This window comes from Macaca fascicularis, chromosome 8 (assembly GCF_037993035.2).
Source record: "Macaca fascicularis isolate 582-1 chromosome 8, T2T-MFA8v1.1".
NCBI lineage: Eukaryota > Metazoa > Chordata > Mammalia > Primates > Cercopithecidae > Macaca > Macaca fascicularis.
This window is the reverse complement of record NC_088382.1, coordinates 142,753,535-142,773,053: the sequence shown is the minus strand read 5'-3', so window position 1 is coordinate 142,773,053 and position 19,519 is coordinate 142,753,535. Positions and strand designations below refer to the sequence as shown.

At 45.4% G+C, this 19,519-nt stretch overlaps 1 protein-coding gene and 1 long non-coding RNA gene across 3 annotated transcripts in view; one reads left to right on the top strand and one right to left on the bottom strand.

The window, feature by feature from the left end:
* Nucleotides 1–7,491: 7,491 nt before the first annotated feature.
* The window catches only part of TG (thyroglobulin), a 275,111-nt gene continuing 263,083 nt past the window's right edge, over nt 7,492–19,519 (bottom strand). Inside the window, exons 46-48 of the mRNA XM_045398722.3 lie at nt 10,375–10,509; nt 8,719–8,909; nt 7,492–7,711 (exon numbers count right to left, since the gene is read on the bottom strand). Coding sequence (XP_045254657.2) covers nt 7,593–7,711; nt 8,719–8,909; nt 10,375–10,509 — 445 coding nt within the window. The 3' untranslated portion in view covers nt 7,492–7,592. The remainder of the gene's footprint in view (nt 7,712–8,718; nt 8,910–10,374; nt 10,510–19,519) is intronic.
* Nucleotides 16,059–19,128, top strand: LOC123575273 (uncharacterized). 2 transcript variants are annotated; one of them, XR_006700526.3, is made up of 4 exons: nt 16,059–16,261; nt 16,904–17,134; nt 17,212–17,306; nt 18,940–19,128. It is a non-coding gene; the product is annotated as an uncharacterized lncRNA (long non-coding RNA). The 2 variants fall into 2 exon arrangements; XR_012416662.1 differs by lacking the exon at nt 16,904–17,134.

Sequence of the window (19,519 nt, the reverse complement as noted above, 5' to 3'; positions counted from 1 at the left end):
GCCTACAACACCACCCCACATCCCCGAATACTCTGTGCCAAGCTATTTATTTATTTATTTATTTGTTTATTTGAGATGGAGTCTCGCTATCGCCCAGGCTGGAGTGCAGTGGCATGATCTCGGCTCACTCAGCCTCCACCTCCTGGGTTCAAGCAATTGTCTGCCTCAGCCCCCTGAGTAGCTGGGATTACAGGTACCTGCCAGCACACCTGGCTTTTTTTTTTTTTTGGTGGTGGGAGGCGTGTTTAGTAGAGACGGGATTTCACCATCTTAGCCAGGCTGGTCTTGAACTCCTGACCTCGTGATCCACCTGCCTTGGCCTCTCAAAGTCCTGGGATTACAAGAGTGAGCCACCGCGCCTGGCCACCAAGCTTATTTTCGTTTGTCCTTTGGTTTTCAGCTTGGGGTCTCCTCTCTGGAGAACATCCACTAATATGACTTGGGTACCCTTCTGCTCCTGAAGATTCCACTTTATTTTATCCCTATTATCACACATATTCCACAGAACTGGCATTGGCTGTTTACTTGTCTGTATCTCCCTCTAGACGTGGGGCTCCTCAAGCATAGGGAACTTTAATCATTGTCGCCTTCAGCACCAAAAAAGGGGCCTGGTCCAAAGTGATGAATGAGCTCAACAGAAGTAGATTCTGGTCATGAAAATGTCTGCCAATTACTGTTCACCAATTTCTAATTATGCAGGGCATTTAATTCTCTTGCCTTTTAAGAACCTTACAATACTGTTAGGAGAGGAATTAGTTATCTACATTTTCCAGGTGAAGCTAATGCCCAGATTGCTGAAGAGGTTTGCTCTGAATCATCCAGTTGGTGAGTTGCTGAGTCAGGACTCAAAGGCCTGTCAGGCTCCAAATATCCATATTCTTTCATTTATATCAAAAGCCTTAAAGCAGTGATACCACAAACCCAGACAAGACCATCAGGACATTGTAAAAACATGCAAATTCCTTGAAGATATGATAAAGACACAGAATTCAAGGAATTGAGAGAGAAAAAAAGGAAGGAAGGAAAGGAGGGAGAGAGAGAAAGAGGAAACAAAAACAGTTATAAAGGCTAGATAGAACAATAAGATGCACCATAATATTACATATATTATATAATATTACAATTTGATCTTCAGGTAAGCAACGTTCTTCTTTTAATGCCCAGGGGTTATAACATGTACTAAGAGAATACAAACTATGATTTTAACCACATTGCTTGGCCTGTAAACTCTCTCTCTCTCTCTCTCTCCATATATATATATATATAAACTGACTAATACCTGGGCTCTGCCAGTGTAACATTGGCAGAGCCCAGGTATTAGTTCCTCATGGGTGCTGGTTAGAAGAACAATACATGTATATAACCTTAATACAGCAAATAAGGTTAACTGGACTTCGGCTGTTGGAACTGGCCTGTGGAATAAAGCTCAGAAGGGCTGATTTGAGACTGCAGGACAAAGTAAATCTAAGAGTGTGGACAGGAAAGAGAAGGGGTGTTAAGGGATGAGGCCAAAGAGGGAAGAAGGAGGGGTGGGGGTATAAGCAAGGTGCCATAGCTTGAATGTCCTCTCCAAAACTCATGTTGAAATTTTATTGCCAACGTAATAGTATTGAGAGGTGGAGCCTTTAACAAGCCTTCACAGTAGCCCTCATGAATGGATTACTGCTGTTGTCGTGGGAATGGGTTAATTATCCTGAGAGTGGGCTCCTGATAACACAGATAAGTTTGGCCCCATTTCTCTCTCTGTTTCTCAAACTTGCTTCTGCCTTCCACTAGATGCCAGTGCCATGCTGTTGAACTTTCCAGTCTCCAGAACCACAAGCCAAATAAACTCCTGTTCTTTACAAATGACCTAGTCTGTTGTATTCTGTTATGGCAGCAGAAAACGGACGAAGACAGAGGTAGATATGCTCATCATTTATGTAGCAAGGCAGGAAATAATTAGAAAATGTATGGAATACAAAAGAGATTTTTTTTTTTTTTTTAGAATTAAAAAGAAATCTCAAGAAGGAATAAAAATGTACTATTGGAAGTATAGGAGGTGGGTGGTATAAGTGAATTAACCCTTATTTTTCTCTGAAAGAAATCAATAGGTCTAGATAAAGCTGATAAATCACAGAGGTAAACTCACACTATCTAGACTTCTGGGGTGACTGAATTAAGATGGGAACTGTTAGAAGAAGTTGCTTCTGGAAAATAGATTTATGGCAGACAGGAGGACCACATAAGACAATTCCTATGTAGAAGTATTATTTATTTGAAACTTTAGGTTTATGAGTGCTATATTACATTTATTCTAAAATGTAATTTTATTTATTCTAAACAATTTGGGAACAGGAATCCGCATTTTTAATCAGCTACTTAGGTAATTTTTATGCTCTCAGCCCTGTTTTGGAACCATTGCCTATGGCTTTGGATGGCCTGAGAGGGGCTATTCTTGTCTTAACCAGCTTCAGTGAGGACCTAGGGAATCCCTGAGCTTTGGGCATTTCTGCTGCCTTTGTAAAGGGGCTTGGAAGCTGGGGAACCTTGCTGGGTTACTTCACAACTTCCCTTTGAAAAGATCACTTGCTTCATCTTCCTGTACTTCCTCGTTGCTTCCAACTCAGGAGGAAGTTGACTCAGTCTCATGAGTGAGCTCTCAGATAATTTCTTCATTTCATTTCTTAATTCATGCCTTATAGATTGTGAATATCACTCTGGTTCTCAATGCGAGGTGATGACTCGTTCACCTCCTGACTTTTGGTTGACCCTAAGCTTGATGTGGGTGTACTGTGACCTTCCTGTCCCTTAAAGATGGAGAAAAGAGATTATGACACCTTTACAGTTGCCCTGATGTACACTCATGTTTGCCCATCACAATTGGGAATAGGTTATGTAATCCCATGTGACTTCAAGAGGAATCTCTGCAACACATAAGAAAGAGTATGGAAGCTGCAGTGGGAGTCCAGAGCCCAGAGTTCTGAAGCCAGGTCTGAAAGGGCTGACCATGGGGCCCGGGGCATTATCTTCCCCTACTTGTCTTAATAGGAACTCTGGTCTCCTGCAGCTCACACACCCTAGCTATTGTAGATTGTCTCTTCCACCACAGGTTTCTGAAGGTTGTTCCAGGGCAAGACTGTGATCGCTTGGCCTCTGGGTCCCTCCTATTTCCCAACTTTACCTTTCTCATGCATTGGCACATAGCAAGTGCCTCAAATCCATGGTTAACTTCAAGACCTTTGTGAATAGCGCTTTGCTGTTTTCTTTTCACATACATTCACACCCTTAATCACCAGGGTGAATCTGCAAAGTAGGCATTATTATTATTATAACAGGATGTTAAAATGGGGTGTTTTCAAAGACTGAGAACAATATAGCAGGTGTCATCCGGTGGTGCTAGACCATACGTGCAGGGCTTGCAAAGGGGTGGTCAAAAACTAGTTCACCAACATTAGCTCATCACTAAACTCTAATGTGGAGGAATGTGAACAATTTGTTTTCAGGGCCAATGCTGGTGAATTTGGGGGGTGTTTGTATTATACTAGAGTAGACTTTTTATTATCAGAAAAATCATGAGCTAGGTATATGAGGTTTGGTCCAAGGGCAGGATAAAATATACGTTTGTGCAGGTATAATGATGCACTAGTTTTCTATGGCTGCTACAATAAATTTTCACAAATTTATGGGCTTAAAACAACACAAATATACTGTCTTACCTTTCTGTTGGTCACAAATTCAACATGAATCTCAAATGGGTGAAAATCAAGGCGTTCACAGGGTACAATCCTTTCTGGAGACTCTAAGGGTGAATCGTTTTCCTTTTCTTTTCCACCTTCTAGAGGACACCTATATTCCTAGCTTCATGGTCTCCTTTCTCTAGTCCAAAGCCCGCAACGTCAGGCCAAATTCTTCTCATGCTGCCGTCTCTCTGGTCCTCTTTTCTGCCTCCCTCTTCTACTTTTAAGGACCCTGTGATTACATCAGCCCCATCTGTGTAATTCCAGATATTTTAAAGTCAGTTGATTAGCAACCTTAACTCCATCTGCAACTTTAATTTCCTCTTGCCATCTCGTCTTAGTTATTATCCCGTCTACCACAAATGGAGAAGGATGGGAAAGAAATAACATTGCTTCCAGCTTGCACGTTGCTAAGCATTGCTTACTCAGTAAATGTAATTGAATCTGTTCTGCAGATGAGGAAACTGCAGATCAGGGAGATTAGGAGTGGTGTCCACTCTTGACTATGCATTGCAATCCCCTAATGCCTGGCCCCATCCTCCAGGGATTCTGATCTAATTGGTCTGGGATATGGTCTGGGCGTTGGGAGTTTGTGAAAGTTCCCAGGTGATTCTAATGAACGGTCGAGGATGGAAACCACTGGGCCAAGGAATTACTCAAATTCATCCAAACACCTGGACAAACATGGTACTACAGCCCAGCCTATCTCACTTCAAAGTCCCACTAAGGAGCTGGTGGAGGAGAAACCTCCTACCCTTTTGCTGGAGGGAATTTTCACTTTAACTAAAAACAGACTGTGGTTAAAACCAAAAGAACAGAGCTTCAGGGGTAGAACATCAAGCACTGAACTCCCGATGGCAACACAAGAACAAGCTTTCCTTTGGGAAAGAAAAATGAGACAGTGTTCAGAGGACAGAACCTCATATAGGGCATGAGACCTTGATCAATGACATTGCTGTTATTTTATTTCTGTCATTATTAGGGCCAGACTATAGAGAAGGTTATGCCAGAAGGACCTTCTAGATACCTGAAGCCTCATTCCAAAGCCCACAGAGGCCCCTTCCTCTTCCTGCTCTTAGAGAGTCTGATTTGAGGGCTTTCCCATAGCACTGCATCAGTCCAGCCCCCACCCCTCCTGCACATGCTGTCCAGTCCCCAAACCCTAGGTCTCATAGTGGGTTAAATTGTGACCCCTCCAAAAGACACATCCGTGTCCTGACCCTCAGTGCCTGTGGATGTGAACTTATTTAGAATTAGGGTCTTTGCACGTGTAATTAAATTAGGGATCTTGGGATAAGATCATTTTGGATTTAGGGTGGCCCAAATCCAATGACTGGTGTCCTTTTAGATAAAAGAGAGGGACGTTTGATGCACAGAGAAGGCCAGTGAGGACAGAGGAAGGGATCACAAGGCAGTCATGAGCCAAGAAACACCACTGGCCACCAGCAGCCACTGGAAGGTGGGAGAGAGGCCTGGGCTGGATCCTCCTTCAGAGTCTTGGAGGGGAAATGGCCCCAGTAACACCTCAATCCAGGGCCTCTGGTGTCCAGAACTATGAAAGAATACATTTCTGTCATTTCAAGCCACTCAGTTTGTGAAAATTTTGACAGTAGCCACAGACAACTAATAGAAGTCTTATCCATCCCCCAGTCTGGATACCGCAGGAGCCCCAAACACAGTGAGAACACGGAGCACTGCCTCCTGGAGCCATGTCTCCTGCCCCTGTCTGAGCCCCCAGATCCTGGAGCCTTACCCTGGATTAAGGGTACCAAGGAAGCACCAGGTCCTTGACCCCTGATTCTGGGAACTTGAGAACACCTCCAAATACAGCACATAATTTTCAACCCACATTGCACTAAAGGAGGAAAAAGGTGCTTGAGGCCAACTCCAACCCTGGGCCATGCCAGGAGAGCCCCAAGGATGGGGAAATGGTCCCAACTCTCACAGTCTTGGGGGCATGAATTGTCTACCCAATACCTGTCTCCTCATTCATTGCTGCTAACTGCACCCCACCTTTGTTGGGCAGCAATATGTCCTAATCTGGAGGATAAGTCATGCCTGGTATAACTGGATCACAGAAGGCCCTTTCATCCCTCATTGACAATGATGGTTTAAAAGGGAGCTCATGGCCGGGCATGGTGGCTCACACCTGTAATCTCAGCACTTTGAGGCAGGCAGATCACTTGAGGGCAGGACTTTGAGACCAGCCTGACCCACATGGTAAAACTCCATCTCTACTAAAAATACAAAAAAAAAAAAAAAAAAAAAAAAAAAGGCTTAACCAGGCATAGTCGTACATGCTTGTAATCCCAGCTCTTGGGATTCCTTGAAGCTGGAGAATCCTTGAACCCGGGAGGCAGAGGTTGTAGTGAGCCAAGATCGTGCCATTGCACTCTAGCCTGGGCGACAAGAATGAAACTCTGTCAAAAAAAAAAAAAAAAAGGAGCACATGACTTAGTTCTAGCCAAAAAGATGTAAGGGGAATTCTGCTGAGAACCTCTGGGAAAAAATGTTTCCTTTGAAAAAAGAAAGAAGCATTGGAGGGGAAAGCCCTTTACCTCCTTCCCCATTTGCCTCCAGCATGAGATGCTGTTTGGGGGTTGTGTGTGATGTCTGGAGCTGTGGCAACCATAATGTGTCAGCAAATTGAAACACCATTCATACACTGAATATGGCAAAGAGGATGGTTGGAAAGAGTCTGGGTCCTTAATGGCATCACTGAGACACTGACAAACCCTGGGACCATCTACCTATCAAGTTTTCTTTGGTTAAGGCCTTTTAGTTCAGTATTTAGGTGTTTTCACTGAACCATCCTAACAGTGCCTATAATGTAGGTTGGAGGCTACTCAGGGCTTTCAGTGCTATCAGTAGGTTTTGTAGGACACACAACGTGGCCCTAGGTCTATATTTTATAGTCCATACAGTGCATGAAAACAGAGAAATGGGAAAACCTAAGTTGGACTCTGACTATCCTCCTCTTCACTATGTGAATTTAGGTACAGTGTAAGTCTTTCTGAGCCTCACCTTCCACATTTGCAAGATAGGACAATAACCTCAGCCTAAAAATTATCATTCATGTACTCTGAACTCAAATAACATGATGGGTGCGAATGCATTTTATGGCATGCCATCTAAATGAACAAGACTGTTAACCAGGTTCACTTGCTTTTACTTTGGGTGAAGTGTGTGTCCACGTGTGTGTGAAAGGGGGTGGAGAGACAGGACATTTTAACCAGAATATTTGCCTTAAAAATGTGTCCTTTAGGAGGGTGAACATTGCTTATCCAGGAATCCAGATCATCCCCAAATTGGGGCAATTCTATCTCATTGCATCAACCCCCCCCCTCACATTTAATCAAGTTCCATCCATTCTACTTCCTCCAGGACCTGTGGCTCTGTTTCTTGCCCCATCTCCATCCTCACTGTCTTGCTTCAGAGTGCATTGCTTCTCGCTGGATCATTGCACCCATTCCAGTTGGTCTTCTACCTCCACTCTAGAACCCTTATGAGTGAGTCAGGTGGGACTATGCCACCTGGGGCCTGCTCTTGATGGATCCCCATTTTTTGTGTCACTGTTTGCCCAGCATTCTCTCCTTTTAGAGGAGCAAAGTCCTTGTTTCCCCAGCACCCAGCACAGGGCCTGGTGCATAACAGATGCTCATAAACATTTGTTGAATGGAAACAGCAGCCTGGGATTGAAACCTTAGAAAGATATAGTTGGTGTTACCCATGAATTGCCTTGGATTCACAAATTAGAGTCAACAATGCTTCATTGCATGTAGATACTTTATTGAAGGTAAGTGGCTATTTTAGAGAAAAAGATGACCATAGTGGGTAGCCTTGGGTGGAGTTTTTGGGGAGCTCAGGGGCTGGTCACTTGCTGTAGCTCTTAGAGCCTGGTTCCTGGAGGCTTAGGAGATCTTCTCTCAGCCCAGATCCAGCCGTCAACTCTTCTTCTTCACTTTCTGCCGACTGCCCACCCTTGGCTCCGTCTGAAACAGAGGGGCAAGGAAGGTTGGTCCAAGCCAGATTAGGACTTCTCTTCTCTGGTCCCTTCCTTTTGGTCCAAAGAGACCCCAGCCTCCAGTGGGCATTTCTTGCTAATGCCCTTTAGAGGGACCTTTCCACTGGCTGAGGTGCCAGATTCATCTCCTGGCTATACGGACATGCTAAGGGTATGATGGTACTTGGGTTCATTGTCAGCAGACAGACACTTGGCCTTGGAGCAGAGTTGAAAATCTAAACTATATGCTGGACAAGATCCCTTCCCTGTTTAACGGCCTACTCCCATTTCTCTGTACCTGAAAAACTCCTGTCATTCTAAAAACGACAGCCCAAGCATCACCTCTCCTGGGGACCCTTCCCAGAGCCTCCAGGGAGGAGTGAGTCCTCCCTCCTCTGGGCTCCCACTCACTCAGTCACAGGTTTCCATCATGGCCCCAGGAAAGCCGAGGGCCATCCCCTGGGTTGTGTCACTCATACCCGCTATTCCAAAGCTTCCCAAGGGCATTGTGTTTACTCTCTATTCCCAGTGTCTTCGTTATGATTTATTTTCTCTCCTTAACATCTCTGCAACAGGAAGAAGTAGAAATGTCCACTTTTCCCCTGGCTAGAGTTACCTCCCCAAGATTTTCTAACTAGGCCTTCAAGGGATGTGAGGATGAGGTTCAAGACACTCCCTTCTCTTCCCATACCAATGTTCTAGGCTGGAAGCCTTGATGTTGGTTCACCACTCTACCCTCAACAGACCTTCTCTCCTAGTCACCCCACTGCCCTCTTCTTGTGCCTCTCTTGCTTCTCCTTCCAGGGCTACATCAGAACAGGAGGCCCTTGGCAACGTGAAGCTCCCCAGACCATGAATAACTCATGGGAAGGGGCTGTGCCATTGGCACTGGTGACCCCTTGGCGCCAATGCACGCAGCACAGGTCTCATGCAGCAAGCACAGCAGATGCTGAGATCAACACCCAGCCCCCTCTATGTGTCCCAGGGCTTTGCTACCTGCAGATGCCTTCAGAGATGAGATGTACTTGGACCAGAAGGAGCAATCGGCTTTCTTCAGGCCCTGTCGATTGGGGAGCAGTGCACTGAACTCCTTGTAGTTCTCTCCGCCAGCATAAGGTACAAAGTCAGGCCAGGGGGTTGCAAATGTGGGTACTTTCCGTGAGAACTCATAAGGGTAGTTGGGATTTCTAGGAAAATGAAAAGAAAGAAATATCCATGAGGGAAACTCGTCTTTCCTTTCATCACCTGAATTACTTCCCACTTGCACTTGGTATCTGAAGGACAATTCATGTATCTGTAGGTGTCAAGGCTGCATGTGAAGCCCCCAGATCTGGCTTCTGGAGTTGTGATCTTGACTACGGCACTGCAAAGCTAGGCCATTTCTGGTAGAGGAAAGGTGTTGAGGTCATGACCTGGTAGCGTTATCCAGGACCTAGCGCTGCCCTTCTGTCTTTGTGAATGTTGAGGAGATCACTGTGCTCTTCTCTTTCTCAAAGTCCTCAGATCTAGACATCATAGCTAGCCTTTGGAATGTCCTTGTTTGTCCAAGGCATGGGCAGGAGGGTGAATCTGCAGGCCAGCTGCCCAAACTTGCTACCCAGGCCCATCTTCCGGCATGCACTGCCATGTAGCCTAAACACTAGCCCTGCAACCACCTGATGTTTCCCAGATAAGGTGTGTCCTCTCAGCCCTGCCGCATTTGCCCAGACCTCCTTTCCTGGAAGTATCTTCTTCTCCTTTGCTTAAATATTCTATTTATCCCCCAAGGCCAGCTTAAATGTGACTTCCTCAGTGAAATATTTTCTAAAACCCTAATTAGAAGAAATATGTTTCTCTGCTCAACTCCCACAACAAACTGCATAAAGCTTTATTTTCTCCTGCTTTAAATTATGGTTCATTTTTATGTTTTCAGACTATCAGTAGCTGGTAGCTGGGTCATGACTTTTGCACCTTTTTATCTTTCCGGGGAACCTAGCACAGTTCTAGGTAATCAATTCACATCAGTTAAAAAGATAAAAGGAAACAGGTAAACTACCATGAAGAGGAAAGAGCAGGAACCAATTCTGCAGGTGGGGACAGCGAGTATACTCCATCAGACTGGAGTAGAGGCAGACGAGGAAGAGGAAGAGCCTCAAGGTGAATAAAGGAGGGTCCTGAGCATTTCAACTTAAGCTGAAAACCCAAGGGACTGGTATTCCTCTCTGTGGAGAGACAGTGGCTCTCCTCCAAGTGGTTTGCCCTCCAGGGGACATTCGACATGCCTGGTTCTCAAAACTGGGCCTAGGTGGGCACCACTGGTATCTCGTGGGCATCTAGAGGCCAAGGATGCTGTTAAACATCCTACAATGCGGAGGACACAGCCAAGATTTATCCAGCCCCCAATGTCAATGGTGCTAAGGTTCAGAAACCCTGATCTGGAGTCATCAAATGTAGCTGGTATAATTAGAGCTTTTCTTCACGAAGATTAATGTATGCAAATGCAGGTTTGGCCAGGAGAGGGTGACTGAGACAGGGAGGCCGGTGGCTAGTGATTATAATGTCTAGGGAGGAAAGGATGAGTCCATCGATGCAAATTGGGCCTTTGCATTCTGCTTGAAGGGAGGGGGAGGAAAAACACAGTGACAGAATTCTGAACAAGTGGCCCCAAATTACCCTGATCTGATGAAGTGGGAAAAGTACTGCATGATTTTCAGCGACAGGCTCTTCTCCTCCAGAGAAAACTGCCCCTCGTAGGCTGGGTAGAAGGGAAGCCCAAAGGCAAACTGAACATCCGCCAGCAACTCCAGGCTGAGAAAACAGAGGAAAAGCAGCAGCAAAAGGTCAAGAAAAAGTAAGCTACTCAAAAACACAAACAAACAAAAAACCAATATTTCTTCCAAAACCAAGACTTTCCCTTCTTTACATCATATTTAAGGATCCTGTTTAGTGCTCAGTTGAGTGGAGACTTGGCTTGGCCTAAATTAAATCCAGTGACCCATTGGGGGCAGATCCACAGCAGGTCTATTGGTTAAAGTGAGACCAACACTGAACACTTAAGTCTCTGGAAATAATGCCTGTGAGAAACATCCCAACACAATGATTTTTGGATCATATTCTAATTATGATACTTACGGTATCACTGGATATTGATGTTCTTCTAGTCACTGAAAAAGCAATAATGAAAGTAGCTTGTATTTGAGCCCAATCCCTGCACTAGCCCTTGTTCATATACAACTCACACTCATGACTCTTCAAGGATGACATTTATCCATGAAGCCCACCCCAGCACAGTACCTGGCAAACAGCAGTTGTTCAATAAATACATGCTAGACTGGATTAAATATCTAGGAAGCAGCAGCCAGCTGGGAATAATGACCTGGAAGCCAGTCCAGTGGTGTGAATGACCCGGGCTGGAGCTGGTGCTGAGGAGCCTGGTACACGGGCCCTGGAGTGAGCATTGGGAACCAGGGAGAGTGATAGAGTGGAAAAGCCAGAAAGGATTTCACCACTGCATAGTAAAGAATCGGGCTTTGCCTATAGAGAGGTCTGGACTTTGCCCTCAACTTCTGGAAGGTGAGTCATACCTGTTAGGAGGAGGGAAGAGGCTGGCCACACTGGATCTTAGGGTGGATATGGCCCTTCCTGACAGTCTGAGGGTGGGGACTGGCCATGCCAGAAAGAACAACCACATGATTTAGCGTGGGAGCTTTGGGTCTCATGGTATCAGGCAATCTGTAAACTGAAAGGAATCACATGGCAATCGATCAATCAATCAATCATGCCTATGTAATGGAACTCCAATAAATCTCTGAACACCAACGCTGGGGTGAGCCTCAGTGCAGAGGGTGATACGTCCTGACTCCACAGGGAGGGGACAATGGAGCTTCAAACCTGGAACCCTCCTGGGCTCTGTGCCTCTCTTCCATGGGCCGATTTTAATCTGTGTCCTTTCCCTGTAATAAATCATTGTGGTGAGTGTCACAGCTTTTAGCGAATTCTGAGTTTTTCCAGTGAATTATCCAGCCTCAGGGTGGTTTGGGGAACCCCTGAATTTTCAGCTGGCATCAGAGGGAGGGTGGTCTTGTGTGTAGACCATGCCCTCTAACCTTGTCATCGGCCCCATCTTATAGAAAAAGCCAGCCTCTAATTTTACAGACCAGGAAAATAAGGTCTCGAGCAGTTTCCTGACTTGCCCAGAGACACACAGTAAGTGAATAGCAGAGTCAGATAAAAGCTGAGGTTTCCAGAATGCACGATGCTAACAAAAAGCACCAGGGCCCCAGGGCTCCTATGCCTGGGTCCCGGCTCTTCCACCTTCAAGCTGAGTGATGTCTGGCAAATTTCTTGGCCTCCTTCATTCCCTACTTCCTCATCTATGAAATGGGTGTATAACTCCTGTTATCAGTCTGTTTTCACACTACTATAAAGAAATATCTGAGACTGGGTAATTTATAATGGAAAGAGGTTTAATTGACTCAGAGTAACACACGGCTGAGGGGCCTCAGGAAACTTACCATCATGGCAGAAGGTGAGGGGGAAGAAACACCTTCTTCACAAAGCGGCAGGAGAGAGAAGAGAGCAGGAGAAACCACCATTTACAAAACCATCAGATCTCACGAGAACTCACTCACTATTACCAGAATATCATGGAGGAAACTGTTCTCATGATCCAATCACCTCCCTCTGGGTTCTTGTAATTATAACTGTGGGGATTACAGTTCGAGATGAGATTTGAGTGGGGACACAGAGCCAAACCATATCAACTCCCTACCTCATAGTGCTGCTGTGAAGATCAAAATAAAATGGTATATGGAGCATGTATTTAAAAGAGAAGTAAAACGTGGTCCAGTTCTTTCTTACCACATCAGTTCACCTCCTGACGCAATCAACTATATTTAAGTTCCTGGCACCAGCTCTGACCCAGCAGTTCTCATCCGTGCTGGTACAATGGGCAGAGGTAGCCAGCAGACAGATGTTCTGGGAAATGACTAGAATGCAGTGGTTCCCAGATAAAGGCAGTTTGTGCAGAGGTGAAATTCTATGAAGTGCAACGATTTGTGGATAGACAGTTTGACTCTGGCTAAGACTCAGAAAGATTTATTGTGATTATCCAAGAGGCTGGGGAAAGGGCCCCTCTAGCTCAAGGCTGTGAAGCAGAACACTTCAAGCAAAGACAGCACCTTCTTATTGCCCCTCTCCTTCTCAGGCTGGGGACTGTGGTGACAGCAGAGGTTCAGGGGTCCTTCCCTAACACTGAGGCCTGAGGGCCGGAGAGCCAGTATTCCTACTCTGGTCATAAGAATGATCACCAGGCATACATGGGACTGGCAGAAGGCCATAGAGAAACAGACATAAACTCATCACTCAGCTGAGACTCAGCTCTGAAACTTACAGCTTGTGTTACTTTGGAGGTGTCTTTTGACTTTTCTCTGTATCGGTTTCCTCTACATAAAATACCAGATAGAATAAGCTATTGCATGTGGAAGCTCTGTCTAAAAGAAGTGTTTTTACAAATGGCTGCTATTATTATGATGAGGTTATTGTGTGTCAGTATTGGGCCGTTGCACTGGAAGGTGTCATCGAAGGAGTATGAAACCACGAGGACATACAGTATGATTAGGAAGAGAATAAGTCACCGAGTGCAGCATCTCTTTGCAACTATTCTCACATATTAGGGCCTTCTTAGAGAAGGAAGAAGGTTTCCTGTTTTTGAGAGGGGAGCAGGAAGTGGCGAGTGTCATTGAAATTTGTAGGATCCTGGGACCCAAAGAGCTAAGTCCCTTGGGCAATGTCAACAATAACTGTGAGGAGCCCAGAAAAGAGTCACAGATTCTGCGGTGGCCAAGGTGGCCTGTTTTGCAGCCAGCTCTACCCAATGTCTGCTTATAGCCACCAATTCCAGAGCACCTGGGCTGTGCCAGGCACCATGGTAGACCTTTGGCAGCTGTGATCTTCAACATTCAAGGGCTACTGGAAAAGTGAATGTTACCATCCACATACTTTCCAGGTGATAGATGAAGGCTCAGAAAGAGAAAATGACATGCCTGAGACACGGGACAGCCAGGGTTCAAACCCGAGTCTCCCAGGTCCCCAATCCCCTGCTCTGTGTAGTCAACCTGTGCAGAGAGGACTGAGGCCATTTAAAAGTAATCGCGATGGAAGTTGTTAGGAAAAGGATCACAAAACAAAAAATGCCAGGCAGAGAGAAGTTGTCATTACAATGACAATAGAAATAATCTCTCACATAAACCCAAAATTGGTAATTTACAAATGGCATTCACCCTTATTATCTCACCCACCCTGTGAATAGGTTTTATTACTCCTTTCAACGGTGGAGGAAGCTTGGGCTCAAAGAGGCCATTTTCTTGCCAAGGCCCCGTAACTGTTCAGTGGTGACGCCAGGACTGAAGCCTCCATCTGCAGATTTCACGGTCTGCTGTCCCTTTGCGTCTTGTGTGGGTTTTCTCATGGCCTCATTGCTGGTCTTACTGAAGCTGTCTTGTTTCTCAATCACCACACTTCCTCTGCGGTGGCCACAGAGAAGCCAGGAGGCCCAGGGTTAACAGGGGCCCCCCTCCTCTTTCTTCCTCCAGTGATGTCTGGCCGATTTTCTCCCCATTGGGGCTTAGTCCTTCTCCTCACTGTGGAATGAAAGGTTCAACAGCCTGTTGCTCAGGAGGCCCTTCTGGAAAACTGGCTGTATTTAGTTCTCTATTGCTGCCTTAAGAAATTACCACAGACTCAGTGGCTTAAAACAACACAAATTACTATCTGACACCATCTGGAGTTCAGAAATCCAGGATGGGTCTTAGTGGACTGAATTCAAAGGGTGCATGGGCTGCGTTCCTTCTGAAAGTTCTGGGGAGAATACTTCTCTTGACCATTCAGGTTTGTGGCAGGATTCAGTTCCTTGAGGTAGAGGACCCAGGCCCCCGTTTTCCTGCTGGCTACAAACTGAGGGCCATCCCCAGTCACTGGAGGCTGTCCATCAGAACCGCCCTTCTCCATCCTCAGAGCGGCTGAGTCCTTCTTATGCTGCATTTCTTTGGAACACTCCCCTGCTTAGAGCACTCGTGTGATTAAATCGAGCTTACCAGGATAAGCTCCCATCTCAAAGTCTTGAACCTTAATCACACTTGCAAAGTTCCTTTGCCATGGAAGGTAACATATTCACAGGTTTCAGGGTTTAGGACTTGGACATTTTGACAGGGCATAACTGCTACCACAATAGCCTGATCTACTGTTTCCTCCAGAGGAAGCTGCATTCCAAGTGTTCTAGTGAACAGAAATAAACTTTCAAGGCCAGAGTGCTCTGTTGAAACCCCAGCTCAGTCCCTGACTAGTGTGCAATCTTGGACAAGCTGTCTAATGTCACTGGGTCTCAGTGTCCTCCTCTGTAAAATGGTGACACAATTATGCTTATCCTGAATGAGGTTTAGCAATAAAATATTTTTAATCTCTCTGACCCGGTTTCTGGCTCATATACTCATTTCCTTTTTGATTAACTGAGAGAGACATCTGAAAGCTTAAGAGTGGGAGTCTTTAACTTGTGGGAGCCTGGGGAGGTCCCATTGTAGGGTTTTGGAGATCCACAAGTTCCCTAAAATTACACATAAAATGCCGTGAAGTGTATGGGTACATCTTTCTTGAGAAATGTTTTATATCCTCCATCACATTCTCAAGAAAGTCATGTGCTGATAAATATTTAATAATCAGCTGGGCGTGATGGCTTTATGGCTATAATCCCAGGACTTTGGGAGGCCAAGGCAGGTGGATTGCTTGAGCTCAGGAGTTCAAGACCAGCCTGGGCAACATGACAACATCCCATCTTTACAAAAAATACAAAAATTAGCTGGACGTGGTGCCGTGTGCCTATAGTCCCAGCTGCTTGGGGGTCTGAGGCAGGAGGATCACTTGAGCCCAGGAGGTCGAGGCTGCAGTGAGCCACAATTGATTGATCGTACCACTGCACTCCAGCCTGGGTGACAAAGTGATACTCTGTTTCAAAAAAAGAAAAACGTTTAATAATCGACTCTCTGGGGGAAAGGAAATCTTATGTGTGATATTCGCCAATTTTTACAGTGTAAATACTCCCACCTTAGCCAATTTCAAAATGATGTCATTGAGCACGACGCTGGGAAGCAATGTGTACCACTGGCTCTCATGAGCTTGCATGAGCCGGCTCCAGGCCACCACTGTCTGCGACCTTAGAAAGGCCACAGAGCACTGCTCTGGGGGGAAGGTCTGGCATTCCAGCCCATCCCATCTGTTTAATTTGAGAGCCTGTTGTGTATGAGGATTTCTGCTTTGTTTTTCCTTAGCAGAGCTGATCTTTATCAGGATGCAGGAGTTATTTTGAGCAGTTTAAGGGACATCTGGAGGAGGCACAAACAGTGGAGCCTCTGAAGAGGGAATCTGGGATCCGAGGACCAAGTCCTTGGCGAATCTGGGCACTGGTTGGGGATTCTGGGACCCTCTGGAGGAAGAAAAGGGGATTTGGATTCAGCAGCAGCAGCAGCAGCAGAGGAAGACCCGGAAGAACATGCCAGGGTCTAACAAGGTAAAAGGAGAGACTCAACTGAGTGTCCCTCGTGCTCGCAGCTTAGGGGTAGGCAGTTCATGTGTGCTGATGTGGCTTCTTTGCTCTGTGCTGTGTCTGATCACTGATAAATCATAGGCCCAAACCCGTGGCAGCTGTGTCAGTATATGGTCAGCCTGGAAGCATTGAGCTGTCACTTGTCTTCTGCTGTTTTTGGTAATCACATTGCAGTGGAACTTGCCCCTCATCTGACAGCTGCTCATCCTATGCCCAGGCCAGATCTGAATCTTCTCCTTGTCACCTCCGAGAAGCAGATTTTGGGCCTGGGAAAGCTACCTGCCCAAGCTGGGCAAGCTCTGTTCAAGTCCCACTTCCACTGCTGAATCTCTGAGCCTTGGTTTTCCTATCAGTAAAATGGGTCAATCATCTCCATTCAGCCACCCACATGGTATTACTGGATGCTCATAGATCCAGTGGGTGTAATTTCCTTTAAAAACTGTAAGCTGCCATCCAAGGAAGAGTTAAGGTGGCTGAAGTTGATAAAGTTACATTTAACCAGACTGTGGAAAGAATTGACCAGTCACAGAGCTCGGCAGATGACTGTGTGTGTGTGTGTGTGTGTGTGTGTGTGTGTGTGTGTGTGTGCATGCTTTTGTGTTTCAGTTTCAGGATTTGAATGCCATCCAGTGAGGACGGTGGCAAATTAGAAAAGGGGTGTCAGGACTAAGACCCTACTTGGCCCGCAGTTGCCGAACGCCTACTGTGCAGTGTCCTCTGGATGGATGCTGAGGCTCAAAAGGTGGACATTCTGTTGAGGAGCTCACATTCTAACAGGGAAGTGCGATCAACCACTGCTTTTCAAAAATAAAATGTTGTATGTTGTACAATAGAAAGGTAGGTATCTGTCAAGTGATAGAATTACTTACCAAGTACCATAAGAAGAGAGAGAAATGAAATATCATTTATTCCAGGCAAGAAAATGCAGAAGAGTTTACGGAAAGTGAGAGAGAGGAAGCTGCGGTGGACTTGTGCTTGGACAGATGAGTAGGGTTAGTGAATGGACAAGGTGAGGAAGGGCATGTGGGTAGCAACTCAGCACTTGTGCTGTCATTGAGCAGGATCTGCACTCTGTATGGAGCAAGGAATGACAAGGGGTGTGGCTGAGCACAAGGTGAGCCAGGGCAGGTGGGGGCTGGTGCAGGTGGCAGAAAACAGTCCTCAAGGCGCTGGCCTCACAGGTCCTGCTGAGAAGTGCAATTGGAACTTTTTCTAGTCCAGAAAAATCCAAAGTCTGAAAAACACTAAACTGCATGCTTGCTAAGGTCCACTGGGCTCTCATTCTTTGAAAGCTGTGACAGCCTAGACCAGAAGAATTGATGGTCATGTTTTAAAGGGGCTGGGAACCCTGGAGGTTTCTTAGCAAATGAGTTGTAAGTTGCATTTCTTTTGGAAGGATTACTAGAGGTGTGTGGGAAGAAAAACTAGAACTGAGAAATCCCAGGGTCACTGCAACTGTCCAGAAAAGACAGAACCTTTTCACATAACGTCCCCAGGCTTACCTGTCTGCCATACTGCTCATCATTAATCCTGCTGGTGCTGCTGAGGACCTGCAGGGAGGCTAAGCCTGCATCCTAGCGAGCCAAAAGCCTCATTTCAGAGATGATCCATGGTGCAAGTTCCTGACTTGAGCTCAGCTTCCAGGATCAGGAGCCACAGTCCATGAAGGTTTGGGTTTATCAGGAAACAGAATGATGGAGGTACATCCATCCAAAGAGATGCACCTGGCAGTGGATTCAGCTGGGGAGGTGGGCTGAGCCTGGGTTCCCCTTATGATGAGGTGAGGGTGTGAGGAAGGATCTCCCTTGACAGAAATAAGACACTGTTTTGCATGGCAGAAGCCGTTCTGCTGATAATGGTGTGAAAAGGCTTGTGCTGGAGATGGCACAGCACGGATGGGCATTACTGCCCATCTGAATGGACTGATTTGAGAGCCTGTGCTTGCAGGGATTTCAGTCCCTCCTGTTCTGTCTGCCTGCAGGAAGTCTGTTGACCTCATCCCCATAAAATATACTCCCTTTCTTATCCCCAGCCAGCATCTCTCGATAGCTTCCTCCAAAGGAAATTAGGGAACAGGGAGGAATGAAAGTCCCTTTGCTTCCCAGGAATTTTTTTTTTTTTTTTTTTTTTGAGAAGCTGACGAAGTGTTAAGTAACTTATGACTAGACGCTTATAAGTGTGCCTCTCTTTGGGCAAATCTAATACGCAAAAGTTCAGATTCTGCATGTGAATTAATCAGGAAGTAATTCTTTGCTTTACAAATGGCTTGTGTTTTACAAGAGAATTTGCTATGCAATCCCTTAAAAATAAGCTCCCTAAGGCACACTAAATAGTGTAGTCCCACCCCAGGCCCCAAAGGAGATATTTGCAGTAGTCCCCTAACTTCCTAAAGCTCAGCAGAGCGGTATGATATATTGTTTCACAGTAGAGTCAAAGCTTTCAACTAACTTGCTAGATTAACCTGAACATTTTATTCCCTCCATAAAGTATGATAACTGTTGCCCAGAAAAAAATGAACTTTCCAGGCCCCAAACATGCATTCTCACTAACTGTGTTGTGTGCTTACCAAGACCCAACTGTTTAAGTCATTGTATTTGTCATTGTGATTTTATATTTAATTGAATTTATTGAATACCATGCAGATACTCCACTTTCATGGATCCCAGACTGGAAATAATAGATCATGCACTACGTTTATGGTTTTGCAAGAAGTCCAAAGGCAGAACTCCAAACAGCATTTTCCAGCTTAACCCTCTGATCCTGCACCAAAAGAATGGCCAGGGGATGCAGATTTATGTGTTTAAAGTTAAAATAAAATATTTAAGGCATCATACCTATCTTATGCATTTTTCACAAGTTCTCCTTTTAATCGACTTTTCTGACTAACTGACCATCACATTAGATAACAGGGTTGATACTGTACATTCTATTATTTTTAAAAAAGATAATTGATGTTTCAGTGAGCCATTCTGGATATGAATGAAAAGACCATTGTGCATTATATATGCTTTTTTAAAAATCTGCAATGCCTTCTCATCACACTCAGATAAAATACTATCTCTCTGCTAGCCACAGCTTACAAACTCCTATGTGAACTACAAGACCCATTTTTTTTCCCTCTGCACCTTCAACCACTCTTCTCTTCTTCAACAGGCTCCAATTCAAGTGCCACAATTTAAGTGTCCTAGCACACACTCAGCCTCATGATGAATTTCCATGGAA